This window comes from Brienomyrus brachyistius, unplaced genomic scaffold (genome assembly GCF_023856365.1).
Source record: "Brienomyrus brachyistius isolate T26 unplaced genomic scaffold, BBRACH_0.4 scaffold58, whole genome shotgun sequence".
NCBI lineage: Eukaryota > Metazoa > Chordata > Actinopteri > Osteoglossiformes > Mormyridae > Brienomyrus > Brienomyrus brachyistius.
The window spans coordinates 61,533-87,551 of NW_026042333.1; the positions used below are offsets into that span (position 1 = coordinate 61,533).

Genomic DNA, 26,019 nt, shown 5'->3' on the forward strand with positions numbered 1-26,019 from the left:
ATAAAAAGACCTCGCCATCTTCTGTCTTCACCGTCTTCTTCCACAATCAGCCAGTTCTTTTATACTGGAGCCGAGTAACAGACAATCCCTCCTATACAAAATGGCCACATAACAAAACTAAACAAACAAACAAAAACATATATAAACAGATAAAAGGGAGAGGTCACGTGACGCTCGTCGCTAATGGCTGCCTAACTCTGCTCGTCCGCGCGTCCCATCCACCTATTTGCCCTTTAGTCAGTCCCCTTGCCACTTACCCGTTCGCAATTCTGTACGAATTCGGCGCTCATTCTTTTATTTTTCCTGATGGCTGCTAATCAGCGCAGACCTCGCCCAGTTCTTTCCAGTCCGGAGAAGAAAGTGCCCCGCTCTGATGGAGGCGCTTCTGAAGAGGCCCTTTCCCCTCTTCTGGCACCTTTTCTTGAGGAAATGAAGAACTTCGTTTCCGAACAGGTGAACTCCTTAAATGGCACGCTCCAGCAACACCATTCGGAGCTCCGCGCTGACCTGAACTCGCTGAGGGCGGACTTTAAATCTATTCAAAAAGAAGTCGCCTCTGTGAAGTCTGTGACCGATCGACACTCCAGGGAGCTGGCTGATTTTAATAAGGGCCTACTTTCCCTGGATGTTAAAATCACTGAGATTGAGGACCGCAGCCGTCGCCTTAATCTTAAAGTAGTTGGGATTAAACTAGGGCGCGAAGGGGGCGATATGCGGTCTTTTCTTAACAGCCTCTGGCCAGCTATTTTCCCCCATCTCCCTAATTTCCAGCCAGCCATTGACCATGCCCACAGGCTGCATGGCCGGTCCGATACCTCTTCTCGTCCGCCTCCCATCCTCATGCACTTCATGGACTTCCGTGACCGGCAGGCTGTGGTACGTGAAGCCCGCAAAGTCCAGGACCTCAGTTTTGAAGGTGGGAGAATTTTCTTCTTTCAAGACTTTAGCGCCAAGACGGCTGCAGCCAGGAAGGCGATGAACGCGCCGATCCGGAGAGCGAAGGAGTTGGGTCTTTCTCCTTTCCTGATTTTCCCTGCGCGCCTGAAGCTGTCTTTTGGAAGCCAGCAGGTCATGTCCGCTACTCCGGAGGACGCGAATACCGCCATGGATCATTTTCAGTCTCTTGGGACTCTTCCCGTATAATTATTTCGCTCCCCTTTGGGTTTGCCGTTTTCTTTTTTATATATTATTATTATTCATTTATTTTTACATTTATTTTAATTTTTCTGCGATCGCTGTGGGTCCTGTATATTGTTTTGTTATGGGATGTTTTTGTTTTTGTTTTACTCTGCACTTTTCGCCTGCTTCTATTAGTTTATTAATTGGATGTCTGCTTTAGTGCTATTGCCTGACTACTCCAATTTGCCGTTTTTCCTGTTCTGTACACGGGGCAGCAGCAGTGGCACGGGGTCTGTTTTATCTGTGTCTCTGTTACTCAGAATGGGCTGGGGGACGTGTGCGCGGAGTTAGTCTGTTTTGCGGCTTAGCTTCGGGCGCCACGTGCGCGCAGTTTCTGACTTCGGTCGGAGGGGGCGGGAGGGGGGTTGTTCTGGACCTGGCCGCAGTCCCGATTAGTTTTTTAATGTCTTCTATGTTACTGCTGCGTTGCCTGTCCGGAGCATGGGTCTGGGGGATTTTTGTGTCTGCTTGGGGGGGTGGGAAGGGGTTTTTCCCTGAGACTTACTTCTTGAAGTCACGGTTCATCGACCGGCACATTCAGCTTCTGGTTCATGTCTGGCATATTGAGATTTTGTTAACTTGTTTTTTTTTCCTTGTTTACATCTTACTGTCTGTTTTGTTTTGATCATGGCCAATATAAATATAGATTCCTGGAATGTTAGGGCTCTGAATACTCCCAAAAAACGGTCCAGTGTGACTGATTTTTTGAAGAGGCAGCACGTTGACCTTGCCTTTTTAATTGAGACCCACCTTCTCCAGCGAGATGCACTGCGGGCGGCCTCCAGGTTCTACAGGGTTATCTCCACTTCATCAGCTTCCTCACGTAGATGTGGAGTAGCCATATTAGTCAAGCGGTCCCTTCAGATTCATATTCTTAACTCTGGGGGGGATGCTGACGGCAGGTACTGTTACGCCCTCTCTGACCTGGGGGGTAGGAAGGTCTGCTTTGTTGCCGCATACGCGCCCACTCCCCCACGCGCCTCATTCTTTCGGGATCTTTCTGACCACCTTCTTAAATTTCAGGAATTTGACCTTGTTATTGGAACTGATGCTAACGCTGTCCACAACCCTGTCCTTGATAAATCTCCCTCTCTCGTGGGTAGCCGGGTGCCTCCCTCCACACGTTCCCTGTGTAAATTCGTGGAGGACTTGAATTTGGTCGATTCATTCCGCCTAATTAACCCCTCCGCCAGAGAATTTTCCTTCTTCTCACCTCGCTTCAAATCCCAGTCTCGCATAGACTATATCTTTGTTTCTCGCTCTCTTGCCTCTGCTGTTTCTAATGCTTCTCTGATTTCTTCCTCTTTGTCTGACCACAAGTGTGCTCTCCTCCACTTAGCTGTACCTACTCTTTCTCCTCGGGCCCCAAGATGGAGGCTCAACACTTCTTTGCTTCAAAACTCTAAATATATAGCCTATCTGACTCCTAGACTTGAAGAATTTATTTCAATTAATACAGGCTCAACTGATGACCCAGTCTACTGCTGGATGGCAATAAAGGGCTTTCTCCGCGATGCCACGGTTGCTTTTGCCAGTGGCCTGGCTCGCGAACGTCACCGGAAGATCTGTGATCTCGAAAGGCGGCTAGCTCACTTAGAGAGTGCTCGTCCTGTAGTGGTTGATCCGGATCATGAGACCCTCATTTTAAACACCAGGGCGGAGCTAAATGTCCTTCTGTCACACCGCGCTGAGTTTATGGTTCATCGCACTAGGTCACGATATTATGTCTCAGGTGCTAGGCCCAGTAAGTTGTTGGCTCTCAGGCTCCGGCAATGTGACTCTTTCTCCTCAATTTCTTCTGTTAGAACCAAGGACGGAGCTCTCACCACTGACCCACAGGAAATTAACAGTAGCTTTTTTCAATTTTACTCAGATCTATTCTCCTCTCCCACTGTCTTTCCACCCTCTGACCCTGATTCGTTTCTTGACTCTGTACCACTTCCTTGTCTCTCAGGCCCAGAAGCCTCTATGCTCGAGGCTCCCCTTTCAATGTCAGAACTTAAAGAGGCTCTGGACTCCATGAGCCCTGGGAAGTCTCCAGGGCCCGATGGCCTCCCTCCGGAACTCCTTTCTGCCTTCTGGAAGCAGCTCTCTATTCCGCTCTTCCACATGCTGAATTCTGCCATTTCTGCCTCCCATCTCCATCCTTCTCTTAATCAGTCCTTGATGACTTTGTTGCTCAAACAAGGTAAGGACCCTACAGATTGCTCCAGCTATCGCCCGTTGTCCCTTATGAATTCAGACATCAAACTGCTTGCCAAGGTGCTTGCCCGTCGACTGCAGGCAGTGATTTCCAAATTGATTCACCCAGACCAAACTGGTTTTATTAAATCCCGTCACGCGGCCGACAACATCCGTCGCCTCCTCCATGTACTTCACACTGCTCCTTCCTTTCCCTTCCCTGCCGCCCTTCTCTCTTTAGACGCAGAGAAGGCTTTCGATAGGATGAATTGGTCTTTTTTGTGGAGGGTCCTGCATAGAATGGGTTTTGGCTCTTATTTTACCAACCTAGTCCAGACCCTTTACTCCTCCCCCTCTTCTGTCCTTTTGACTAATGCTAACATTTCTCCTCCTTTTCGGCTTCTTCAGGGGGCCAGGCAGGGCTGTCCCCTCTCCCCCCTACTCTTTAATCTGTCGTTGGAGCCTCTGGCTGCCGCTCTCCGTCACTCAGATGTTATTTCCCCTATCCTAGTGAAAGGTGTCCCTCAGACAGTTTCTTTATATGCTGATGATCTGCTTCTTTACCTCGGCAATGCTCCTGTGGATCTCCCTCATGTCCTTAGCCTGTTTCAGTCATACGAATCCCTGTCTGGCTATAGGATTAACTGGGCAAAATCCTCTCTCCTTCCGTTGAATCCTGCCTGCCGCTCCTCTTCACTTCCTCCTTCTATTCCTCAGGCAGGGTCTTTCAGATACCTGGGGTTGGACATTTACCCATCAGTTGCAGAGCTCACAGCTGCTGGCTTCCGCCGCACTCTCGAGGGCATTAAAGCCTCGATCTCCTCGTGGTCTTCTCTTCCCCTCTCATTTCGGGCTAGGCTGGCTGTTATTAAGATGAACGTGCTCCCTAGAATTAATTTTATGAGTTCCATGCTTCCCCTCTCCCCTCCACCTGGGTACTGGGCCTCAGTTAAGTCTACTATTTCTACTTTTCTTTGGGATGGCAAGAGACCCTCCGTCAGACACTCTACCCTAATCCGTGACCGGTTGGATGGAGGCGTCTCTCTACCGGACTTCGAAATTTACCACCTTGCTTTTACTCTAAGGCCAGTTTGGAGCTGGATCAGTCCTCCCCAGCATCCCCCTGCCTGGCTTCCTATCGAAGCAGAATATGTTCTCCCCCATCGTCTAGCCTCGCTCCCTTTCCTCCCTGTTAAATTTAAATCCATCTCTGCCTCAGTCGGTCCGATTATCTGTCAGGCCCTTCGCACATGGAGAAGGGTTGAGAAATTGTTGGGCCCCTTCCCAAAATGGCACCCCAGTGTTCCGTTGCTCCATAATCCTGTCCTGAACATTGGAGGCCGCCCCATCTCTTCCTCGCCGTGGTCTCAGTCAGGTATCTCCACCCTGGGTGATATTTTTGATAGCTCGGGTCTCAAATTGTTCCAGTCTCTTAAGGTCACATTTAATCTTCCCTCTTCTTCATATTTTTTCTACCTCCAGCTGAGGTCCATGCTTAGGGCCTGTAATATCTCCTTTTCCTCACCTCTTCCGTTTCACCCGCTGTGCAGATTTGCTCTGTCCCTTTCTCCTGTTTCTAAGCCCGTGTCCAGTCTCTATTCCCTCCTCCGCAAATCCTCTCATAAACCTCTCCCCATAATTGCTGTCTGGCAGGGGGAGCTCTCTCCCACCCCCGTCTTATCTTGGAGTGTTATTTTTCATAATATTAAAAATTGTTCTAAAAATCCCAATCACCAGCAAACACAATTTAAGTTTGTTCACAGATTATACCCCACTCCCAGGAAACGCCATCTCATGGGCTTAGAGCCTGACCCCTTGTGTCATCTTTGTCCCCTCCAGGTCCCTGGTACCTTTCTCCATATGTTCTGGGACTGTCCTCCAGTGGCTGCTCTTTGGGATTACGTGGCCAGATCTCTCTCTTCAGTTCTTTCCTCTCCCATCCCCCTGTCTCCCATGGTCCTTCTTCTCCTGGACTTCTCTTCTCTCTCTCTCTCTCTCGCTTCCAGCAGAGGCTTCTGATGTCTGCCTCCTTAGCGGCCAAGTTGTTATTAGCCTCTCGTTGGAAGTCTCCTGATCGTGCCATTCCTTCTGTCTGGAAGTCCACCTTTCTTGATCTGCTTCTGCTGGAACTCTCTGCAGCCCGGATTAACAACTCGTCTGGTTCTACAATCCAGAGCTGGGTCCATGACGTGCAGCTGGTCAAAGATTGGTTGCAGGTCATGTCCTGAGGCCATATTCCTTGTTTTTTGTTTTGATTTTACTTTCCTAATTCTAACATTTTTCAGTGGTATAAGTGTGTTATTTCTTTTATCCTCAATTTTTAGCTGTGCTCTCCGTGGCTGGGTGTGCCGGTGACCTTTATTGGTTTTTTGTTTCTTTATATTTGAACTGCTGTCTCAGGGTGTATTGGGGGTGGGGTGGGGGTGGAGTATGTTCTGTTTTGTTCCATTTTGTTCTTTGTTATAAAAATCTCTAATAAAAATTTGGTCACAAAAAAAAAAAAAACTCCACACACATGTGACCCAGGCGGAGACTCGAACCCGGGTCCCAGAGGTGTGAGGCAACAGTGCTAACCACTGCACCACCATGCTGCCCTACATGTACTATATTATTATTATTATTTTTATTCTATTCACCTCCTTTTGTTTTATCTGCAGTGCAATATTAACCACTAGAGGTCACTGAAATACCATGACATTTCTATATTGATTAATTCTATGAAATTTATCTTACAGTAGAGCACTGTTTATGAACTGAACTTTGCCATTTACTGTTACATTGCAATGTTACTTTTCACATATACCATCTCTGAAACATTTATACAGGTGAGAGTGAAGCCATGTTAATATGTTGTTGTGTTAATTTTGTGAACTTCTCCAATACTTTATATTCTGATCTTATGTTGACTGTGGTTATTAATTATGACATGTTGATTATTTGTCACTCTGTATACACTTATCTGTGTATTTCGTTATATTACCGTGCACTAGTGATCGTAAAATGATTTTTATTTTTTCAGTGCAGTTTCATCTTCTGAAACAGTGCTGTCTACTACAGATTAAGCGAAAGGTCCTTTGGAAATGCATAGTTATGTGCTAAGCATCGTCTTTATTTATTCCACAACAAATTATTGGATTTTTTTGCCCACCAGCTCCATTTCAACTACTGTTCAGAACAAGCAGCACTCGTCATATTTAGTAATGGTAAATGGTAAATGGACTGCATTTATATAGCGCTTTTCTACTTCTACGAGTACTCAAAGCGCTTTACATTTCATGCCTCACATTCACCCATCCACACACCGGTGGCAGAGGCTGCCATGCAAGGTGCCAACCTGCTCACCGGGAGCAATTTGGGGTTCAGTGTCTTGCTCAAGGACACTTTGATGGGGTCAGGAGGAACCAGGGCTCGAACCTGCAACCCTCCAGTTGCCGAACGAAAGCACTACCTCCTGTGCCACCATCTTCCCCATATTTAGTCAATATGTTACCGTGCTCTTGTATGTTTTAGTATAATTAAGTTGACGTTGGGCATCCCTAACAGTCGGTTACCAACCCAACGACTGCAGCTCAGCAAAACTACAACCGTTTGCAAATTCTGACTAGGGCCCTGGTCATCGACAGACCCAGGATATTTTGCCAGAACGTTTGTAATCTGTAGTTCGGCATCACATATGACTTACACATTAATGGAATGTGCTGTGTATTTTATATGTCGGTAAATGTGCTCGTGGATTGGGGAGGGGGGGCGATTCTTCCAGATATTTTTGTGTATGAAAAAGCACTACCTGGATTACACCTGCTGGTCACATGCAAAGGAATTTCAGCAGAAACCAGACTTTATCTTTCCACCAAATTTTCATACATGCAGCAGAATCCGTAACCCGTGTCTCTTTGACCATCTCCTCCCTTCTGTTTGGGCAAAACTCCCACTTTTAGCTTGATCCTCCCATAAATACATGTGCATGAGTAGGAAAACGCAACTTGTCATTCTGCAGTCCTCTGGCATGCAGATTGCGGTTTGAGGTACAAACATACCTCACATGCACAACATGCCATGTTTTTATACGCATGTTTAAATGAAATTCCGTCCGAGACGTACGCAGTCATATTACCGCATTCTTCCAGGGGTGCTGCACGTTAGCTGATCTCACACTGTGATCTCCAAGTAATAGGGAGCAAAATAGTGTCAGTGAAGAGAAGCATTACAATGTATCTCTACTGTGTGGGTTTGTTTTTACTTCATCTACCCCGCAGAATCAACACAACTCAAGAGGGCTTTATTGCCAGACCAACCAGAAACAGATATACAGTCACATGACATAACGTTCCAGACAGTGTGACACACAAAGAAAGTGGCAAGGGGGGGGGGGGGGGGGGTTCCACAGTGAGAAATAGGGGGCTGGACACAAAGCTTCATATATACAGTGCAATGTGAATGTAAACAAATACAGTAGAATTAAGGGAAGCAACAATTATAGTAGATTGAATAAATATTACAGTGCCTATGGGGGGAGGCGGGCGTAGATGACCAGCAGGGTATTTAATGTCCTGACCTCCTCGGGTCAGGTTCCTGAACCTGCCAGAACTGGATCAGATCCACCTGTCTTGCACTTTAAGGTTTTTTTGTGAAATCTGATTCACAGAATAGGGGGCGTTCCAAACTTTTTAAATTGCATTTATATTTATCTTTCTGCTCGAACTTCTAATCTGGAGAGACCGACAATCGATTAGACTTTTAAACTTTCTGCGCAGGATTATCAAGCTTATTACGCTCCTTCAACCCGGACGCGCTGGCTTTACAGCAGCTCATCTTCATATCCCCCAATACCGCTAGAACCAACTCTTCAGCGAAACTGCACAAGAAACAGCGTGAGATTTTATTCTAAGATGGCTAGTGGTGTTGATGTGTTTTGTACTGAGTGTAGAATGTTTAGCCTTAGTTCATCCGTCAGCAATGATAGCTTAAATAGTGATTAACTTTATCTGTAGGAAGTGTAAGGCAGTAGAAGCCTGGGTAGTATGAGTACGTAACCTTAAATGAGGCGACACCTCCGGGATATATAGTTATGAGCACAGACCCCCGACTCCATGGTAAAGGGGGAAGCATTGAAGCAATTTATGAAAAAACACCACCAATAATGCAGAAGTCGGGATTTAAATTTACATTATTCGAATTAAGACACACATTCGACAATCATTTTTTTAACAAAAGGTTGAACTTTACACATTACATTGCATACCATTTTGGCACCCCTCAAATTAACAATATTTCGTTTTTACTTAGTGATTCATTTATAATGCGTATATCGCACTAATGTCATGCCAGGGTCCTTTTACCGATATACGTAAATCAATTTATCTTTTAGCTCTAACTTTTTCAACTGAATAAGGTTACACGTCAACTGTATCTATTTATTATATCAAATATAACCGCTTGAATGTGATACGTAAACATACGAAAGTCGTTTATTTTTTGTAAAGGTAGCAAACATTTTTGCATTTGCCACTTTTTCATCATTTACTGCAATTTTCTGACATTTAGCTAGAAGTCAATGGTGTTGTGGATCATCAGGTTTTTTTGCTGTGTAGATTATTTTCAAAATTGTTTATCATATGTAAATATAAATGGTATGTCTATGTATGAATATTGAATGTAAATGTTAAATGTAAATATAAATGTTTAATATGAAACTTAAATATAAATGTTAAATGTCAAATATATATGTTAAATGTTAAATCTTAAAGCTAAATGTTAAATATAAATGTTAAACGTAGACACTAAATGTTGAGAACGTGTGCAAATTAACCACGCCCATCTGCGTGAAAATGGGCGGTACCGACGAGAGCGCGCTAAGTGGTTGCAGGTTAGAGCTGATGCAGGACAACATGGCGAATTCCGTTCACTTAGAGGCCATAGAACGTGCAGTTTTGGTAGGTGTTCGCGCTGCGTTACATGGTATTTCTACACAGCCCGGAGCAACATCATGTACACATTCCACTGTGACATCGGGAAGTTATGAATGTATTTTGGGCTGGAAGGAGGGATTTACCTGTTTCTCCGCCTCTCTGCTTAGATGGTATCCCAGCTTTCATGCATCACGGCAGAGCACGCACTCACACGCAATCCCTGGACAGCCCTGTCACCTGTTACGCCCATCTAGTCTGCACTCCTCGGATGGATCAACTGAAAATGAAAGTCAATAAATGTTTTTCATCTGAGCACGTCTGAGTCCTTGTTATGACATATAACTCTGAAACTACACCAATTAATTTATTGTACATTCTACTTACATGCTAATTTTCAAAAACGTTTCCCAACCAATTTGATGTTTACCTGTATTTCTTTGTGTGTCTTAATGTCCATGTCTTAAATGTAATTTAAATTATTCATATTTTTATGTCTAAATATACTAGTCTATAGTGTAGCTAGACAAGCATCCTAATGTCAATAGATCAGAGTGGATCTGACTGCAGGTGGGAGAATTCTATCTGAACCCAGTCCTAGGTAATAGGTATTACTTTGTAATACTTAGTACTATTAGTAATGAATGTGTAATAAGTCTCACAGTCCAGCTTGGCCTTATTCTGCTATACCTGGCATTTGTCTAGACAAAGCTTAGAGCAGTTCTATGGTGGAAATTAGGCATTATGCTTATCAGCTTCCTAATACGGCACGTCTGTGTTAGTGGCTAAAAAGCTGATTCTTCTGTGCATGTGCTGTGGTTTTTCTCTTCCAAATCAAAAGTCAGATTAGTGAAACATACTAATTTAAGTGGATAAATGTAAAAAAAAAATACAACACAAACACCCGGGTTCGAGTCTCCGCCTGGGTTACATGTGTGTGGAGTTTGCATGTTCTCCCCATGGTTCTCCTCTGGGTACTCCGGTTTCCCCCCACAGTCCAAAAACATGCTGAGGCTGATTGGATTTGCTAAATTGCCTGTAGGTGTGCATGTGTGAGTGAATGGTGTGTGTGTGTGCCCTGCGATGGGCTGGCCCCCCATCCTGGGTTGTTCCCTGCCTCGTGCCCATTGATTCCGGGATAGGCTCCGGACCCCCCGCGACCCGATAGGATAAGCGGTTTGAAAAATGGATGGATGGACAACACAAACATTTTTATAAATATACATTTCTTTATTTCAATTTGCATTTATTCCAAAGCGTAACTCAAAGGCATCTTAAGTTTAATTCTATTGGGTGTCGCGTTTGAGGTGGTGGAGCGCAGACAACTCCGAGCCCAGAGCTGAGGTCCAGCACAAATTAATCACTGCATATAGGCAGAGAAAATGGCAGGTTGTGTGTGTATCAGTACGTGCCTTGGCACATAAGGTAGGTGTTTTTTGTTTGCCCCCCCCCCCCCCCAGGAGCAAACAAATACTCTGCCTAGGGGCTCATCATGCAGCACTATAATCAGACTGAGTCACCACTGTCTCCATTGTTGGAGTCCCCCCCAGGAATAGAATAAACATCGCCATCACTACGACAAAAATCATTTACACAGACCCTGAAGGTGCTATCGGTCAGCTGCTACATGAGATCAAAGTGTCTAAGAAACAGACTATAGTGAGGTCTGTTGAAAGGGGAGGGAAGTGTTAAATATTAACTAATGATTTATAACACCACATTAAGACATTTAGAAGCCTCTAGTTAATGATGAACAGATCATGCACAGATTCTTAAGACATTTATAAGCATGTAGTTAAGGGTTAACTAATCATTTGTAAAAATCTTAAACATTTATAAATGATTAAAAGGGGAAATGATCATAAACAAATCATATCTAAATGATTACTAATCCTGTAGTCAATGATGAAGAAATTCTTTTACAGATCCTTAAGACATTTATTAATTTGTGTAAAACATTTACATGTGATGAATTGTTGATGTTTTAGATTTGGGTTTTTAAATGACTCGTATAATAAATTGTTACCCTGAAGTGTTTTCCACCTATGACGCCGTCGCCCACTAGGCTCCGCCCAGTGTAATAAATTTCTGACTGGTGCTGGCAAAATGAGACGGAATGCGCACAGGCTAATTATGAGCTAGAGTAAAAAAATGTTAATTTTCGTCTAAAATTGAGATTTTCTCAAAAATTAGTCCATTAAGTCATCATCTATCGATCCCAATAATCAAAATAGCAAATAAATACGTTGAACCATCATAATTTGAATGTTTTGTACGGACTTTGTCTTCAGAAATTAGTCCTTTATCTTAAATTTTCATTGAAAATCCGTTTTTCTTCACTCACTCGCGGCATGAATGGGAATTCCCCCACCGATTGTTTCGTATCACCTTGAAGCGAGGCTCGCCTACTTTCTAAAAATTTGCATAGAATTTCCAATGACATCACTCTGAACCAATAGAACTCGATTTTATAAAGCCCTGTTGATATAAACAACTTCTAACGGATGTAACTCGTTCATTTTTTGTCCGATTCCAACAAACCATATATCATTTTGAAGGTTTTAAAAAGGAGAATCTAAAAATAATAACTACAACTGCATGTATAATTTTAACCACAACAATATTTGTTGATTCATTATGGGAAAATTATGGGAGTTAAGGCCTGTTAAACTTAGCTTAAAACTAAAATAAATAAACAAACACAGATTTCAAAGTACCGTTTCTTGAAAATGGTTCAGTGAATGTTAAGCAAATTTTGTATTGGTAATAGCTTGGGACCTTGCCTTTTAGAGGGTATAAGGCTTGTTCATACACTATGGGAAAATTCTGAGATGTGTCCTGTCAAACTTGCCTCAAATAAGCAAATTCACGTAGAACCATAGTTTTCAAAATGCAATCGCTAGAAAATGGTACAACTGACTAAATTTTGTCTGGAAATTGCCTAGGACTTTGCCTCTCAGATAGTATATCACTTGTTTTTTGCAATATGGGAAAACAAGAACTTCATTGTATTTTAGTGTATCCTGCACTTTATAGATATTAGAGTAAATCTTGCGCCATTTCCTATGCGCGATCGCTTGGAGTATTATTTTCCATTTCATATCGTAATGTTACGTTAAGCGCGCGTGATTTGACCGTGGTCGTTAAGGTGTAACTACTTTTATGCATAAATTAGGATATATAACAACAACTGCACTGTAACCCTGAATGAGAATTGCCGCAGTATTATATATTCATGAACTAAGGTGCGGCCACCATTACCTGTGCGACTGTATAAAATGCTCCTACTTTCATTTTCGCATTTGTCTGTAAAACAGCAGCTTTCGAGGGTCGTTTGGAAAAGGTGAGTTTGTTAAAGAAATTGACTTATACACCGTATAAACTGTAGGCTAGTAAACCCCATAACTCGTTAATTTGGTCATTCTGTAATTTTTTTCTAATTTTTTAAGCTCTCTTCTGGAACTGTCAGTGATGTTCTCTAATCATTTTATATCTAAGGAACTTATGTAGATGTGCAGAAGGATTTCAAAATCTGTATTAATAATGGCAGTTATTCTAGCAATTGTATATTAATATTGTTAAATTCCAGATGTACTTATATTTTACCTTTAACCTCCGTTATCCGTGTGACTATATCCAATGCTTTTGAACTTTTACTTCCACAACTGTTTGTAAAAACTGCGGCGGTCGAATGTGGTTTGGAGAAGCCGAGTTTTTTATACAAATATTTGTATATTTCAGTAGCGTGCAAAATGTAAGATATTCCAATATAACTCGTTCATTTAGTGGTTTTGTGTCCAGCTGATCCATGTTTTGTTGAAACGTCTTTGGCTGGAATTGGTCTTTACGCTTGTTTACCGACCGCGACATTCCAGGGAAATATTCATGAACAGTTGTGTGGCCACCATTACCTGTGCGACTACATAAAATGCTTTGAACTCCTTTCATTTTCGCAGTTGTCTGTAAAACTAGCTTTCGAGGGTCATTTGGAAAAGGTGAATTTCTTAAACAAATAGACCTATATACCGTGCAAACTGTAGCTAGTAAACCCCATATTTCGTATTCTTTCTCTTTTTTTTTCATTTTTGAGGCGTTTTTTTGGCGGAACTGTTTGATTCCGTTGTTGAATCACGCCATACCCACGGAACTCATTTAGAATGATTTCGAAATCTTTAATATAAGACCTTATTACAGTAATTATACAACTAGTAAATCCCAAACGTACTTAAATTTTACGTTTTACTTCCGTGATCTGTGTGGTTATATAAAATGCTTTTTTAAATTCTTTCACTTTCATAATCGTCTATAAAAATGGAGGAGGTCGAAGGTAGTTTGGACAAAGTGAGTTTGTCCAACAAATATATGTAAGCTACATCTCAATAGCGTGCAAAATGTAACACACCGCAATAACTGGTTAATATATTGGTTTTGTGAGAAGTCCTACTAAACAAAGTTTTTTTGACACGCATTTGGCTGGAACAGTTTCCAGTAATTTAAAGATCCGGGGCTATAGGTGAAGTTTACCTGGGGTTGATTTTTTCAAGGAACATTGGCATCGGGGCGTAAATATTCGGCTTGGGGTTCATGGGGAACTCATGTACAGTAAATGTGCAGACGGATTTCAGCATCCGTATTCATATAATAACTTATAGGCCATATTCTAGAAATTAGTTAACTATTAAATATCAACCATATTTATATTTTTCTTTGTAAATAAGCAAAACTGACGTCGTGGAACTCCATTACCCCAGAGCGCAATTATAATGAACACAAATCAGTTTATTTTAATATACAATATATAAAAACAGAATAGTCCATTTGACCTGCCTTTTACTTTAAGCCAACTCCAAAGACACTGTAAAACATACTGCGTGTTGTAACCACAGTAATCTGCGTGACTATCAGAAAGACCTCTTCATTCCTACAGTCACCTTCATAATAGCCTGTAAAACTGCAGCTTTCCTGGTCGGTTGGGAAAAACGAATTTAGCAACATATTTCTTGAACAAAGTGGGTCACGGAGCCATGCTGCTTATTAATGAGACTGAGATGGAGACGGCACCTCCACACCCGCGCACTGCACTCATTCAGTGCTAAATGATAAGCAATCACACTGACACGGGTGCATGTATTTGTGCATCACTAAGCAGAGCAATTGTGGTTTATTGAGTGTGTGTGTGTCCAGGAGGGAACTTGCTGGTTAACATCGTGAGATTGTAAAATATTTTTTGAGCACCTGTTTCAACTTCGGGCGGCATGGTGGTGCAGTGGTTAGCACTGTTGCCTCCCACCTCTGGGATCCAGGTTCGAGTCTCCGCCTGGGTCACATGTGTGTGGAGTTTGCATGTTCTCCCCATGTCGTCCAATAATAGTGAAAGCGACTTAAACCAGGATTCGCCATTTTGTCCGGGATAATGGACTTTGCCAACGTCAAAATGACCTTTTAGGATTTTTGGAGATGTCTTTCAGCATCCTGCCGTCTGCTCTTGGACTGAACTTGCTAGGACAGCCTGCCCTGGCCATGCTGGCAGCTGTTTTAAATGTGAATTATTGTGTAAATTATTTCCCGGACAGTGGAATGGCTGATTCCAAACTCTCTTGAGATCTTTTTATATCCTTCCCAGACTCATATGCATCTACAAGCTCCTTCCTGAAGGCCTCACAGAGCTCTTAGGATCTCACATGGTGATATCACTCATTTCCACAATCAAGGGCAAACCAGACTAAATGTCCATCCATCCATCCATTTTCCAATCTGCTTATCCTACTAGGTCGCGGGGGGTCCGGAGCCTATCCCGGAAGCAATGGGCACGAGGCAGGGAACAACCCGTGATGGGGGGCCAGCCCATCGCAGGGCACACTCACACACACACACCATTCACTCACACATGCACACCTACGGGCAATTTAGCAACTCCAATTAGCCTCAGCATGTTTTTGGACTGTGGGGGGGAAACCGGAGTACCCAGAGGAAACCCCACGATGACATGGGGAGAACATGCAAACTCCGCACACATGTGACCCAGGCGGAGACTCGAACCCGGGTACCAGAGGTGTGAGGCAATAGTGCTAACCACTGCACCACCATGCCGCCCACCCAGACTAAATGTCTCTGGTTTAAATAAGACAGGCTTCACCAAAAAGCTCTGTAACGATGTTCTAACCATTTTCACCTGATTTGGTGCCACCTGAATCTAACTCTAGGCATTTTAAATAGTGATGAATGTGAGAGGGTCCTAACTTTTTCCTCAGTGGAAATTAGCATCTCAGTCAATTTCTTTTCATAAATAAGTGAATTTGTTTCTTGTTTTTGCATAGATGATGTAATTACATCACCTTTATTTACATATGGGGAGCAGCATGTGGCTCAGTGGGCTAAGCCTGTGTGCCTGTAATCAGAAGGTCGCATTTTCAAACCTAGCCTCAGCCTGTGGGTCCTTGAGCAAGGCCCTTAACCCCCAGCTCCCTGGGCGCTGCTACAGGTGGCAGCCCTTCGCAGACAACTTCCTCTATGAAAAAAGAGGAAGTTGTGGGAGGCGTAAAGACAATTTCCCTACAGGGACAATAAAAGTATTGATTATTATTATTATATATAACTTGAAAGAAGATTTCATACTCATGTTGATATTTCTTAATAAAGAACTAAATATTTAATGGGGCATCCTAATTTTTTCATGTGACTGTATGTTTTTTATATATATTTTTTATTTCAGCAAATTGGCCTGTAATATATATTTTTAAAAATCTAAATTTACTTGTCAATGTTTTTGATGAAATTACCGACGTGATGCCCCGACCCCCCCAAGTATGGAATTTTAAAATGTATATATAATATATAAGGGAGTATATATATAATCCAGTTACATTGACATTTATTGGTCACTTACGGTTCACAGGGCTATCAGGTCCCCAAGCAGTTCACACGTCATACCTTGTGTTTCTCACGCTGAGAAGTAAGGAATAACCCCCCACCATGGCGTCCCGTTATATAAGGTTAATGGACGTGGCGTAGCCAATCGGAGTGGAGTTTTCCACCGAGTTCATAGCTGTCCCGAGTTATACAGAGCTAATAGCCACCTATCAGCCAATCAGAAAATAGCAAATGTTTTTTCGGGGTAAATTTTAAAATAAGTTACACTTGATCGCTGCAAGAACATTATTGCATAGATGTGCACATGGAGTGCAGACAAGGTGGGAGTGGAAGAGCAGGATCCGATGTTCTGACGGGTTCTGCTCCCTTGTCGATATGTGCCACCGTAATGCACACCGCCGGTTGCGTGGTTCGACCGAACACTGGTAAAAATTACATTTGGCAGAACAGTGTGGAAAGTTGTTCTTTATTGTGCAGTACAGTTTGAATTATTGAAGTCGTCACATTTGCATTACATGAAATAATATTTCATAATAATGACTAATGAGAATCACAATGGTATTATGAAATACAATTTAAAGATTATAGGATGTATCTATTAACCCTTCATGTTCACAGAGGCCCCAGCAGGAATCAACTGGTCTGGATCAGCATAGAAATGGACAAGGAGAGAGGAAATAGAGGAGCTGCTTCTGAAATGCGCCCCCCTGTGGGGTGTAACAGAAAGAGCCCTGAGAGGTAACAGCGTTACAGCCCACTAGCATGCATGTCTCTCTGGGTCTATAGTCAGGCCATAACATAAAAGTAAACTGGGCTCCTAACTAGGGCTGGTCAGTGGGCAGCACTTTAATATGTGTAGCTTCATAAAAAGACCTCGCCATCTTTTGTCTTCGCCGTCTTCATCCACAATCAGCCAGTTTTTTATACTAGAGGCGAGTAACAGACCATCCCTCCTATACAAAATGGCCAAATAACAAAACTAAACAAACAAACAAAAAGGTATATAAACAGGTAAAAAGGAACATCAGTCAAGTCTAGTTGTGGAGGTTTTTAACGGTGATTCTGAAAGTTTCATATAATATCTAAATTTTAGATGAGACAATTTCCTTAAAAGCTGACTGTGAATAAGTCTGTTTATATCAAGAGTTTCACAGCATATCAAAGTACATGAAGGCAGAGCAGAAGGCTAAACAGCAGTGTGATGCCGTCCCCATTGTATGAATTATATTTATACCATGAGGGTTTGTTTCCTCTCGCTGCCCACAGTGTCCTGATGAAGAGAGCAGACTCCCCTGTACCCAGCTGTGTTTCCCTGAAGAGTGACGAGTCAATGGATGAACCAAACAGATTCAGAGAGGGACCTTTTCCTACTGATCAAAGGTAAATGTGCATTTAAACAAACATTGTTGATGACATTCAGACTCTCAGTCAAATGGCACAGAGACACATACAAGCTATGAGGAAATAACATATTTATAATGAATGCACCAATTTTTACCTGTAACAGATTCCATCACCTTGAGAATTTAAACAAATGTTTTGTCTGTGTTCTATATAAATAACATCTGAGGTAAATGGATGAGGATTACTGTAAAACCTGACTTTCTGCGAGCTGGAATTGGAAGTTATTTAATAGCAAAGTGGATTTTAAATTTCAGTCCTCAGCACAGAGCTGGAAAAATCTGGTTTGCCTGTCCCCCCCCCCCCCCCCCCCGCATGTCCATTAAAGAATGACTCGACAACAGATTGTCGTCTCGTGAGACGGATGTTTCTGTTTTGATAACCAATAATTTCACTCTCATGAATTCATTAGATCATACTCAGACGAAGGCTTCCGTTTAACATGTTCAATCAAACTATGTGGTTTAAACAATAAACTACTATCATCAGACAAAAAAAGAGAAAGACTATTGGTTTCTTTGCCAAAGGTGACGTTTAAATACTTGCTGATTCAGATCATAATTAATGTCACACTGCAGTGGTTCTCATCCCCCGAGTATAAAATAAGATGATTTGTTGATCCCAGGGTTAAATTCTCTTGTGTTCAGCAGCAAAGTGCACAGATACAAACATACAATGTAAGACAAAGACAACCTGCAAAGACAGCAGATATAGTGCAAATAAGTAAACACTTTTAGAAGTAAACAAAATTTCTGTATGATACTAAGTTTAAGAAATACACAGTGCATTATGAAAGAATCCTGAAAATACAATATTGTTGAAGAAATAAATATAAATAGAAATGTATGTTATTTATACGATTAAAAACAGAGCAGCTTTTACCAGGTTAAAAATGGGATGTTAAGGCTGTCTGTGGGGGCTGCACATCGACAGCAGGCATTGTGGTGTCTAACGGCAGCAGGCAGGAAAGATCCCCAGTAGCTTCTTAGCTCACGGTGGGGGAATGAGCCGGTGGCTGAAGGTGCTCCAAGATAGCGCCCCCTGGAGCCTCGGCTGGGTTATGGGCTGGGACAGAAGGGTTAGTGCCTGGGGGCCTCAGGCTGGGCTGCAGGGGCCCTCAGAGCACTAATGGCCCCGAGTCCCAACATTTATATTGCAAGCCATGAAATGCGCCCCCCTGTGGGGTGTAACAGAAAGAGCGCTGAGAGGTAACAGTGTTACAGCCCACTAGCATGCATGTCTCTCTGGGTCTATAGTCAGGCCAGAACATAAAAGTAAACTGGGCTCCTAGCTAGGGCTGGCTCAGTGGGCAGCACTTTAATATGTGTAGCTTAATAAAAAGACCTCGCCATCTTCTGTATTCGCCGTTTTCTTCCACAATCAGCCAATTCTTTTATACTAGAGGTGAGCAACAGACCATCCCTCCTATACAAAATGGCCAAATAACAAAACTAAACAAACAAAAACATATATAAACAGGTAAAAAGGAACATCAGTCAAGTCTAGTTGTGGAGGTTTTTAACGGTGATGCTAAAAGTTTCATATAATATCTAGATTTTAGATGAGACAATAAGTCTGTTTACATCAAGAGCTTCACAGCATATCAAAGTACATGAAGGCAGAGCAGAAGGCTAAACAGCAGTGTGATGCCGTCCCCATTGTATGAATTATATTTATACCATGAGGGTTTGTTTCCTCTCGCTGCCCACAGTGTCCTGATGGAGAGAGCAGACTCCCCTGTACCCAGCTGTGTTTCCCTGAAGAGTGACAGGTCAATGGACCCCCTAGTCGACTTCAGAGAGGGACCTTTTCCTACAGATCAAAGGTAAATGTGCATTTAAACAAACACTGTTAGTGACATTCAGACTCTCAGTGAAATGGCACAGAGACACATACAAGCTATGAGGAAATAACATATTTATAATGAATGCACCAATTTTTACCTTTAACAGATTCCATCACCTTGAGAATTTAAACAAAAGTTTTGTCTGTGTTCTATATAAATAACATCTGAGGTAAATGGATGAGGATGACTGTAACACCTGACTTTCTGCGAGCTGGAATCGGAAGTTATTTAATAACAAAGTGGATTTTAAGTTTCAGTCCTCAGCACAGAGCTGGAAAAAACTGGTTTGCCTGTTTCCCCCCTGCATGTCCATTAAATAATGACTCGACAACAGATTGTCGTCTCGTGAGATGGATGTTTCTGTTTTGATAACAAACAATTTCGCTCTCATGAATTCATTAGATCATACTCAGACGAAGGCTTCAGTTTAACATGTTCAATCAAACTATGTGGTTTAAACAATAAACTACTATCATCAGACAAAAAAAGAGAAAGACTATTGGTTTCTTTGCCAAAGGTGACGTTTAAATACTTGCTGATTCAGATCATAATTAATGTGACACTGCAGTGCTTCTCATCCCCCGAGTATAAAATAAGATGATTTGTTGATCCCAGGGTTAAATTCTCTTGTGTTCAGCAGCAAAGTGCACAGATACAAACATACAATGTAAGACAAAGACAATCTGCAAAGACAGCAGATATAGTGCAAATAAGTAAACACTTTTAGAAGTAAACAAAATTTCTGTAGGATACTAAGTTTAAGAAATACACAGTGCATTATGAAAGAATCCTGAAAATACAATATTGTTCAAGAAATAAATAGAAATAGAAATGTTTGTTATTTATATGATTAAAAACAGAGCAGCTTTTACCACGTTAAAAATGGGACGTTAAGGCTGGCTGTGGGGGCTGCACATCGACAGCAGGCATTGTGGTGTCTAACGGCAGCAGGCAGGAAAGATCCCCAGTAGCTCCTTAGCTCACGGTGGGGGAATGAGCCGGTGGCTAAAGGTGCCCCAAGATAGCGCCCCCTGGAGCCTTGGCTGGGTTATGGACCGGGCCAGTGGGGCCAGTGCCCTGGGGGCCTCAGGCTGGGCTGCAGGGGGCCTCAGAGCACTAATGGCCCAGAGTCCCAACATTTATATTGCAAGCCATGAAATGCGCCCCCCTGTGGGGTGTAACAGAAAAAGCCCTGAGAGGTAACAGTGTTACAGCCCACTAGCATGCATGTCTCTCTGGGTCTATAGTCAGGCCATAACATAAAAGTAAACTGGGCTCCTAGCTGGGTCTGGCTGAGTCGATGCACGAAAGCTAGGAGGCCGAGTTCCCTGCTAAAACAGCCACACGCCGCTGAAAAGTGCGAGAACTGAAACGTCAGTCAGCGGGACAGCAGTCAGTTTGTACCAGCTGCATCTTCCCAGTGCCAGCGGTCCCACTAAGGTAGAGAAGTACATTTATTTACAACAACAACAACAAATTTATTTTTATATAGCGCATTATCACAACATTACATTGTCTCAAAGCGCTTTACAGCATCCCCACCCAAAGCCCCCAGTGAGTAAGCCATAGGCGACAGTGGCAAGGAAAAACTCCCTAGAAGGAAGAAACCTTGAGAGGGACCAGACTCAAAAGGGGAGCCCATCCTCCAGGGGCCGGCAGGGATAGTCAAATAGAGAGATGGTTAAGTGCCAGAGATGGGCCAAGTCACATTGTCCCCAATAAGATTTAGGAAATAACTGGAGAGCAAGGAAGATGATAAGCCAATGCCGAAGCCGAGTCATCTTCCAATCGCCAGGCAACCAGAGGTAAGGTAGCGGGTCAAACATGGAAGATCAGAACGGCGAGCTGGATGCAGGGACGTCACTGGTGGTGGCGACGTCACATGTGGCCGGGTGTGCTGGATATCTTGATAGATTGAGGTCTCCAGGCATCACCCCCCAGGAGGAGTAGGGGAAATAAAATGTACAATTAGTCAAAGTAGAGGAGGCTATTGGCAGTGCTAAAAGCTAGGTGAGTGCAATATGAAGTGCAATGTGCAAACTCCGGCAGATATGGCTATGGGAGCATCAGTAGGAGGAAGAGGCAAGTGGGAATGCAGACATGGGGAGTCCCTGAATGTCAGCACTCCAATTCCACAAGGGATTGTGAAGCCAGAGTGACAGCACTGACAGTCCAGTTTATCCAAAGCCAATGGCACCGATCCCCACCCAGCTCTACACCTCACACTACAGGTCTGACTGGGAGTGAGCAGTTAGCTAGAGCTAGAACTAGTGTCCCTATACGCTAAACTAAACAGGTGTGTTTTTAGTCTGGACTTGAATATTGAGAGTGAACCTGAAACCCGCACATCCGGTGGAAGACCATTCCACAGCTGAGGAGCTTTGTAGGAGAAAGCTCTGCAGCCTGCCGTAGCTCTTTCTACCCTAGGCACTAACAGATATCCCATGGCTTGAGAGCGAAGCAAGCATGGAGGGTTGTATGTGGTCAGCAGATCACTAAGGTATTCTGGTGCAAGGCCATTTAGTGCTTTATAAGTTAATAGCAGTATTTTATAGTCAATTCGAGACTTAACTGGCAGCCAATGAAGAAAGGATAGGGCCGGTGTAATATGATCAAATTTTTTAGTGTTTGTTAGAACTCTGGCTGCAGCATTCTGTACCATCTGAAGTTTATGCAAGGATCCAGACGGGCAACCCGATAGGAGGGCATTACAGTAATCCAGTCTGGAACTTACTAAGGCGTGTATTAGTTTTTCTGCATCATTAAGTGAGAGCATCTTACGAAGCTTGGCTATGTTCCGCAGATGATAAAATGCAGTTCTAGTAATACTTCTTATGTGAGCATCAAAGCATAGATCTGAATCGACAAGAACGCCAAGATTTCTAACTACCATGTTAGGTTGTGTAGGAAGGTTACCAACGTTGAGGTGGTGGAACTTATTTCTAGCAGCCTTGGGACCAATTACCAGAACTTCTGTTTTTTCTGTGTTTAACATAAGGAAATTTTTTGCCATCCAGCACTGGATATCTAATAGACAGTCTTCTAACCGAGATAGCAGTGATATATCATCAGGGTTAACAGATATGTACAACTGTGTATCATCTGCATAACAATGAAACCCAATACCATGATTTCTAATAATGTTACCAAGAGGTAGCATGTATAGGGTAAACAGTAGCGGGCCCAGGACTGATCCATGTGGGACACCATATTCAACTTTTGTGGCCTTGGATGATTCATTGTTCACATGGGCATACTGATAGCGATCAGACAAATATGAGCGGAACCAAGAAAGTGCTGTCCCTGTAATGCCAACTACACCTTCTAACCGGTCCAAGAAGATATTATGGTCCACAGTATCGAACGCTGCAGTTAAATCTAGCAATACCAACAGAGATACACAGCCACGGTCAGAAGCCACAAGTAAATCATTCATTACTTTGACTAGAGCAGTTTCTGTGCTATGGTTTGGTCTAAAGCCAAACTGATATAATTCATTTGTATTAGTTTTTTGTAGGAAAGAGGACAACTGACGAACTACAACCTTTTCCATGATCTTTGAAATGAAAGGAAGATTTGAGATAGGTCTATAGTTTCCTAAAACACTGGGTTCAAGATTTGGTTTCTTTAGGACGGGTCTGATAACAGCCATTTTAAAAGGTTTTGGAACATATCCAAGCCTAAGAGAAGAGTTTAACACATTTAACACGGTAGTGCCAATCTGTGGTGCAATTTCCTTGAAGAATTTTGTAGGAATTGGGTCTACAAGGCTAGTAGAGGATTTACAGGAGAAAATTAAACTCAAAAGTTCTGAGTGTGTAATAGGAATGAATGATTCAAAGGTCTCATTATTGGTAGACATAAGACTAGCAGGAGGCAGGCAGCCGTAAGTAGGTAAAGGTGTGCACTGGATAGTCTGTCTAATTGTAGTTATCTTACCATTAAAAAATGTAAGAAAGTCATCACTCTTAAGAGCTTGCGGGATTTGCAAGTTTAATGAGGAATTCTGTGTTATCCTAGCCACGGATTCAAATAGGAATTTAGGATTGGTTTTGTTCATGTCTATTAATCTGGAGAGATACACAGACCGAGCAGTTACTAGTGCTTGTCTGTATTTAGAGAGGCTCTCTTTCCAGGCAGATTTGAAAACTTCCAGTTTAGTTGAGCGCCATTTTCGCTCTAGCTTGCGTGATGCCTGTTTGAGTTCACGTGTATTATCAGAGTACCAGGGGGCAGGTTTGTTATTGCTATGCTTTATACTCCTAAGTGGAGCCACAAGATCTAGAGTGCTGCGAAGGGATTTTTCCATGTTTGAAGTTGCTTGTTCAAGTTCATTTACACACGATGCTTCAAATGTAAGGCTGAAGGACTGTGGAAGTTGTTTCATAAATGTTGTTGTAGTTAGTGCCTTAATAGAACGTCTGATTCTATACTTTGGAGTGGTGGTCAACAGGAGGCTATACTGGATTTCAAATGTTAACAAGTAATGATCTGAGAGCAGAGGACTCTGTGGCATAATAGACACATGTTCTACCAGGATGCCATGACTAATGATCAAATCAAGGGTATGGTTACAGACATGAGTAGCCCGACTACATTCTGACATACACCTACAGAGTCAAGAATAGCTGCAAACGCTGTTTTTAAAGGATCATTATCCTTCTCCATATGAATGTTAAAATCACCCACAATAACGGCTTTGTCAGTACTGACCACCAGGTTTGTTAAAAAATCAGCAAATTCCTTAAGAAAATCACTGTACGGCCCAGGCGGTCTATACACAATAACCATGGTGATTTGGGGTGACGAACTAGAAAGAGATGAGCCAGCAAGGCTAAGAACAAGAGTTTCAAATGTGGTGAAACTCACACCACGTTTCTCAGACACTCCTAAGTTGGACTGAAAAATTGCAGCAACACCACCACCTTCGCGATTTGGTCGAGGGTTATGCTTATAACTGTATTCCGCTGGAGTAGATTCATTTAGTGCCATGAATTCATCCGGTTTAAGCCAGGTCTCGGTAAGGCACAGGGCACCAAGACTAAAATCAGTAATTATTTCATTTATTAATAGTGCTTTAGGGGCCAGTAATCTTATATTCAGAAGTCCAAGTTTAAGTTTAAATATTGCATCAAAACTGTTTTCTAGTGATGGATTCATTGTGATTTTAATTAAGTTATTATGGCACACTCCACGGTGGAATAGTCCTCCATGATTAAAGACGCGGGGAGCAGACACAGTCTCAATGAAATGAACCCTTACACTTTTTTCAATTTGGAGAATTACCTGGATTTGCTATGTGCATGTTAACTATGCAGAAAGGCAATAGCTAGAGTAGTAATAGAGTAAAAGTAATATCTGTGGCTCCCTATTTGAACTGGTAGATCTCAGCACACTGGCCACTTGTAAAGTAGATCTTGAGTTAAAAAAGGTTGGGCTCCCTGCAGTAGGACATTCCAGAGGGAGTGGCGCACGCTGATGACATCATGCATATTATGTCCACTGGGATGAAGAATAGGTGCAAGATGATGACATGTTTAGTGTTTCGCATTTTTAGCCAGCAGTATCGCCCCGGCTAGTGGGGGCCCAGGGACCAGCTGGTACAGAAGTGGGGGGCAGGGCAGGGATGCGGGCAACAAGCTGATTGAAATTAACTCTACTAATCAAGTGAATGACTCTAAATGTCACTGGGTACAAAGGGCTGCATAGAAAACTGTCCTTCCTGCCTGCTGTGTGTCTGTGTGCTGGAGCCTGATGTCACTGGTTCTCTTCTGCTGTCATGAGAAAATTAGGAAGCCGCCCCAGTGAATAAAGCTTAACATGGCAGATACATCTTTCCAAACTACAACCCCGATTCCAAAAATGTTGGGACATTCTGCAAATTGTAAATAAAATCAGAATGCAATGATATGGAAATTTCATAAACCTATATTTTATTCATAACAGAACACAGAAAACATATCAAATGTTTAGACTGAGAAAATGCATCATTTTAAGGAAAAAATGCTAATTTTGAATGTCGCAGCAGCAAAAAGTTGGGACAAGACCATATTTACCACTGTGTGGCATCTCCTCTTCTTTTAACAACAGTCTGTAAATGTCTGGGCACTGAGGAGATCAGTTGTTTGAGTTTTGGGAGAGGAATGTTGTCCCATTCGTGTCTGATACAGGATTCTAGTTGCTCAACTGAGTCATATTTTTCATTTTATGATGCACCAAATGTTCTCAATGACTGAAAGATCTGGACCGCTGGCAGGCCAGTTCAGTACCCGGACCCTTCTTCTACGAATCCATCATTTTGTAATTGATGCAGTGTGTGGTTTGGCATTGTCATGTTGGAAAATGCAAGGTCTTCACTGAAAGAGGCGTCGTCTGGATGGGAGCATCTGTTGCTCTAGAACCTGGATATACCTTTCAGCATCGATGGTGCCTTTCCAGGCTGCCCCTGCCATATGTACTAATGCACCCCCACACCATCAGATATGCAGACTGCCCCTGCCATATGTACTAATGCACCCCCACACCATCAGAGATGCTGGCTTTTGAACTGAGTGCTGATAACACGCTGGGTGGTCCTTCTCCTCTTTAGTCCGGATGACATGGTGTCCCTGGTTTCCAAAAAGAATTTCAAATTTA

The 26,019-nt window shown here is 42.7% G+C and overlaps 1 protein-coding gene across 13 annotated transcripts in view; it reads left to right on the plus strand.

The window, feature by feature from the left end:
* Positions 1-26,019, plus strand: part of LOC125724886 (NACHT, LRR and PYD domains-containing protein 12-like) — a 110,573-nt gene that overhangs the window by 10,974 nt on the left and 73,580 nt on the right. For 2 of the 13 annotated variants that reach the window (XM_049001314.1, XM_049001315.1), the window contains 3 exons: positions 16,755-16,874; positions 17,403-17,516; positions 19,249-19,362. In XM_049001314.1, coding sequence (XP_048857271.1) covers positions 16,795-16,874; positions 17,403-17,516; positions 19,249-19,362 — 308 coding nt within the window. In that variant the 5' untranslated portion in view covers positions 16,755-16,794. Of the gene's footprint in view, positions 1-12,484; positions 12,610-16,754; positions 16,875-17,402; positions 17,517-18,682; positions 18,746-19,248; positions 19,363-26,019 lie in introns of those variants that run through there. The other 11 variants (XM_049001316.1, XM_049001311.1, XM_049001319.1 and 8 more) reach the window with 8 other exon arrangements.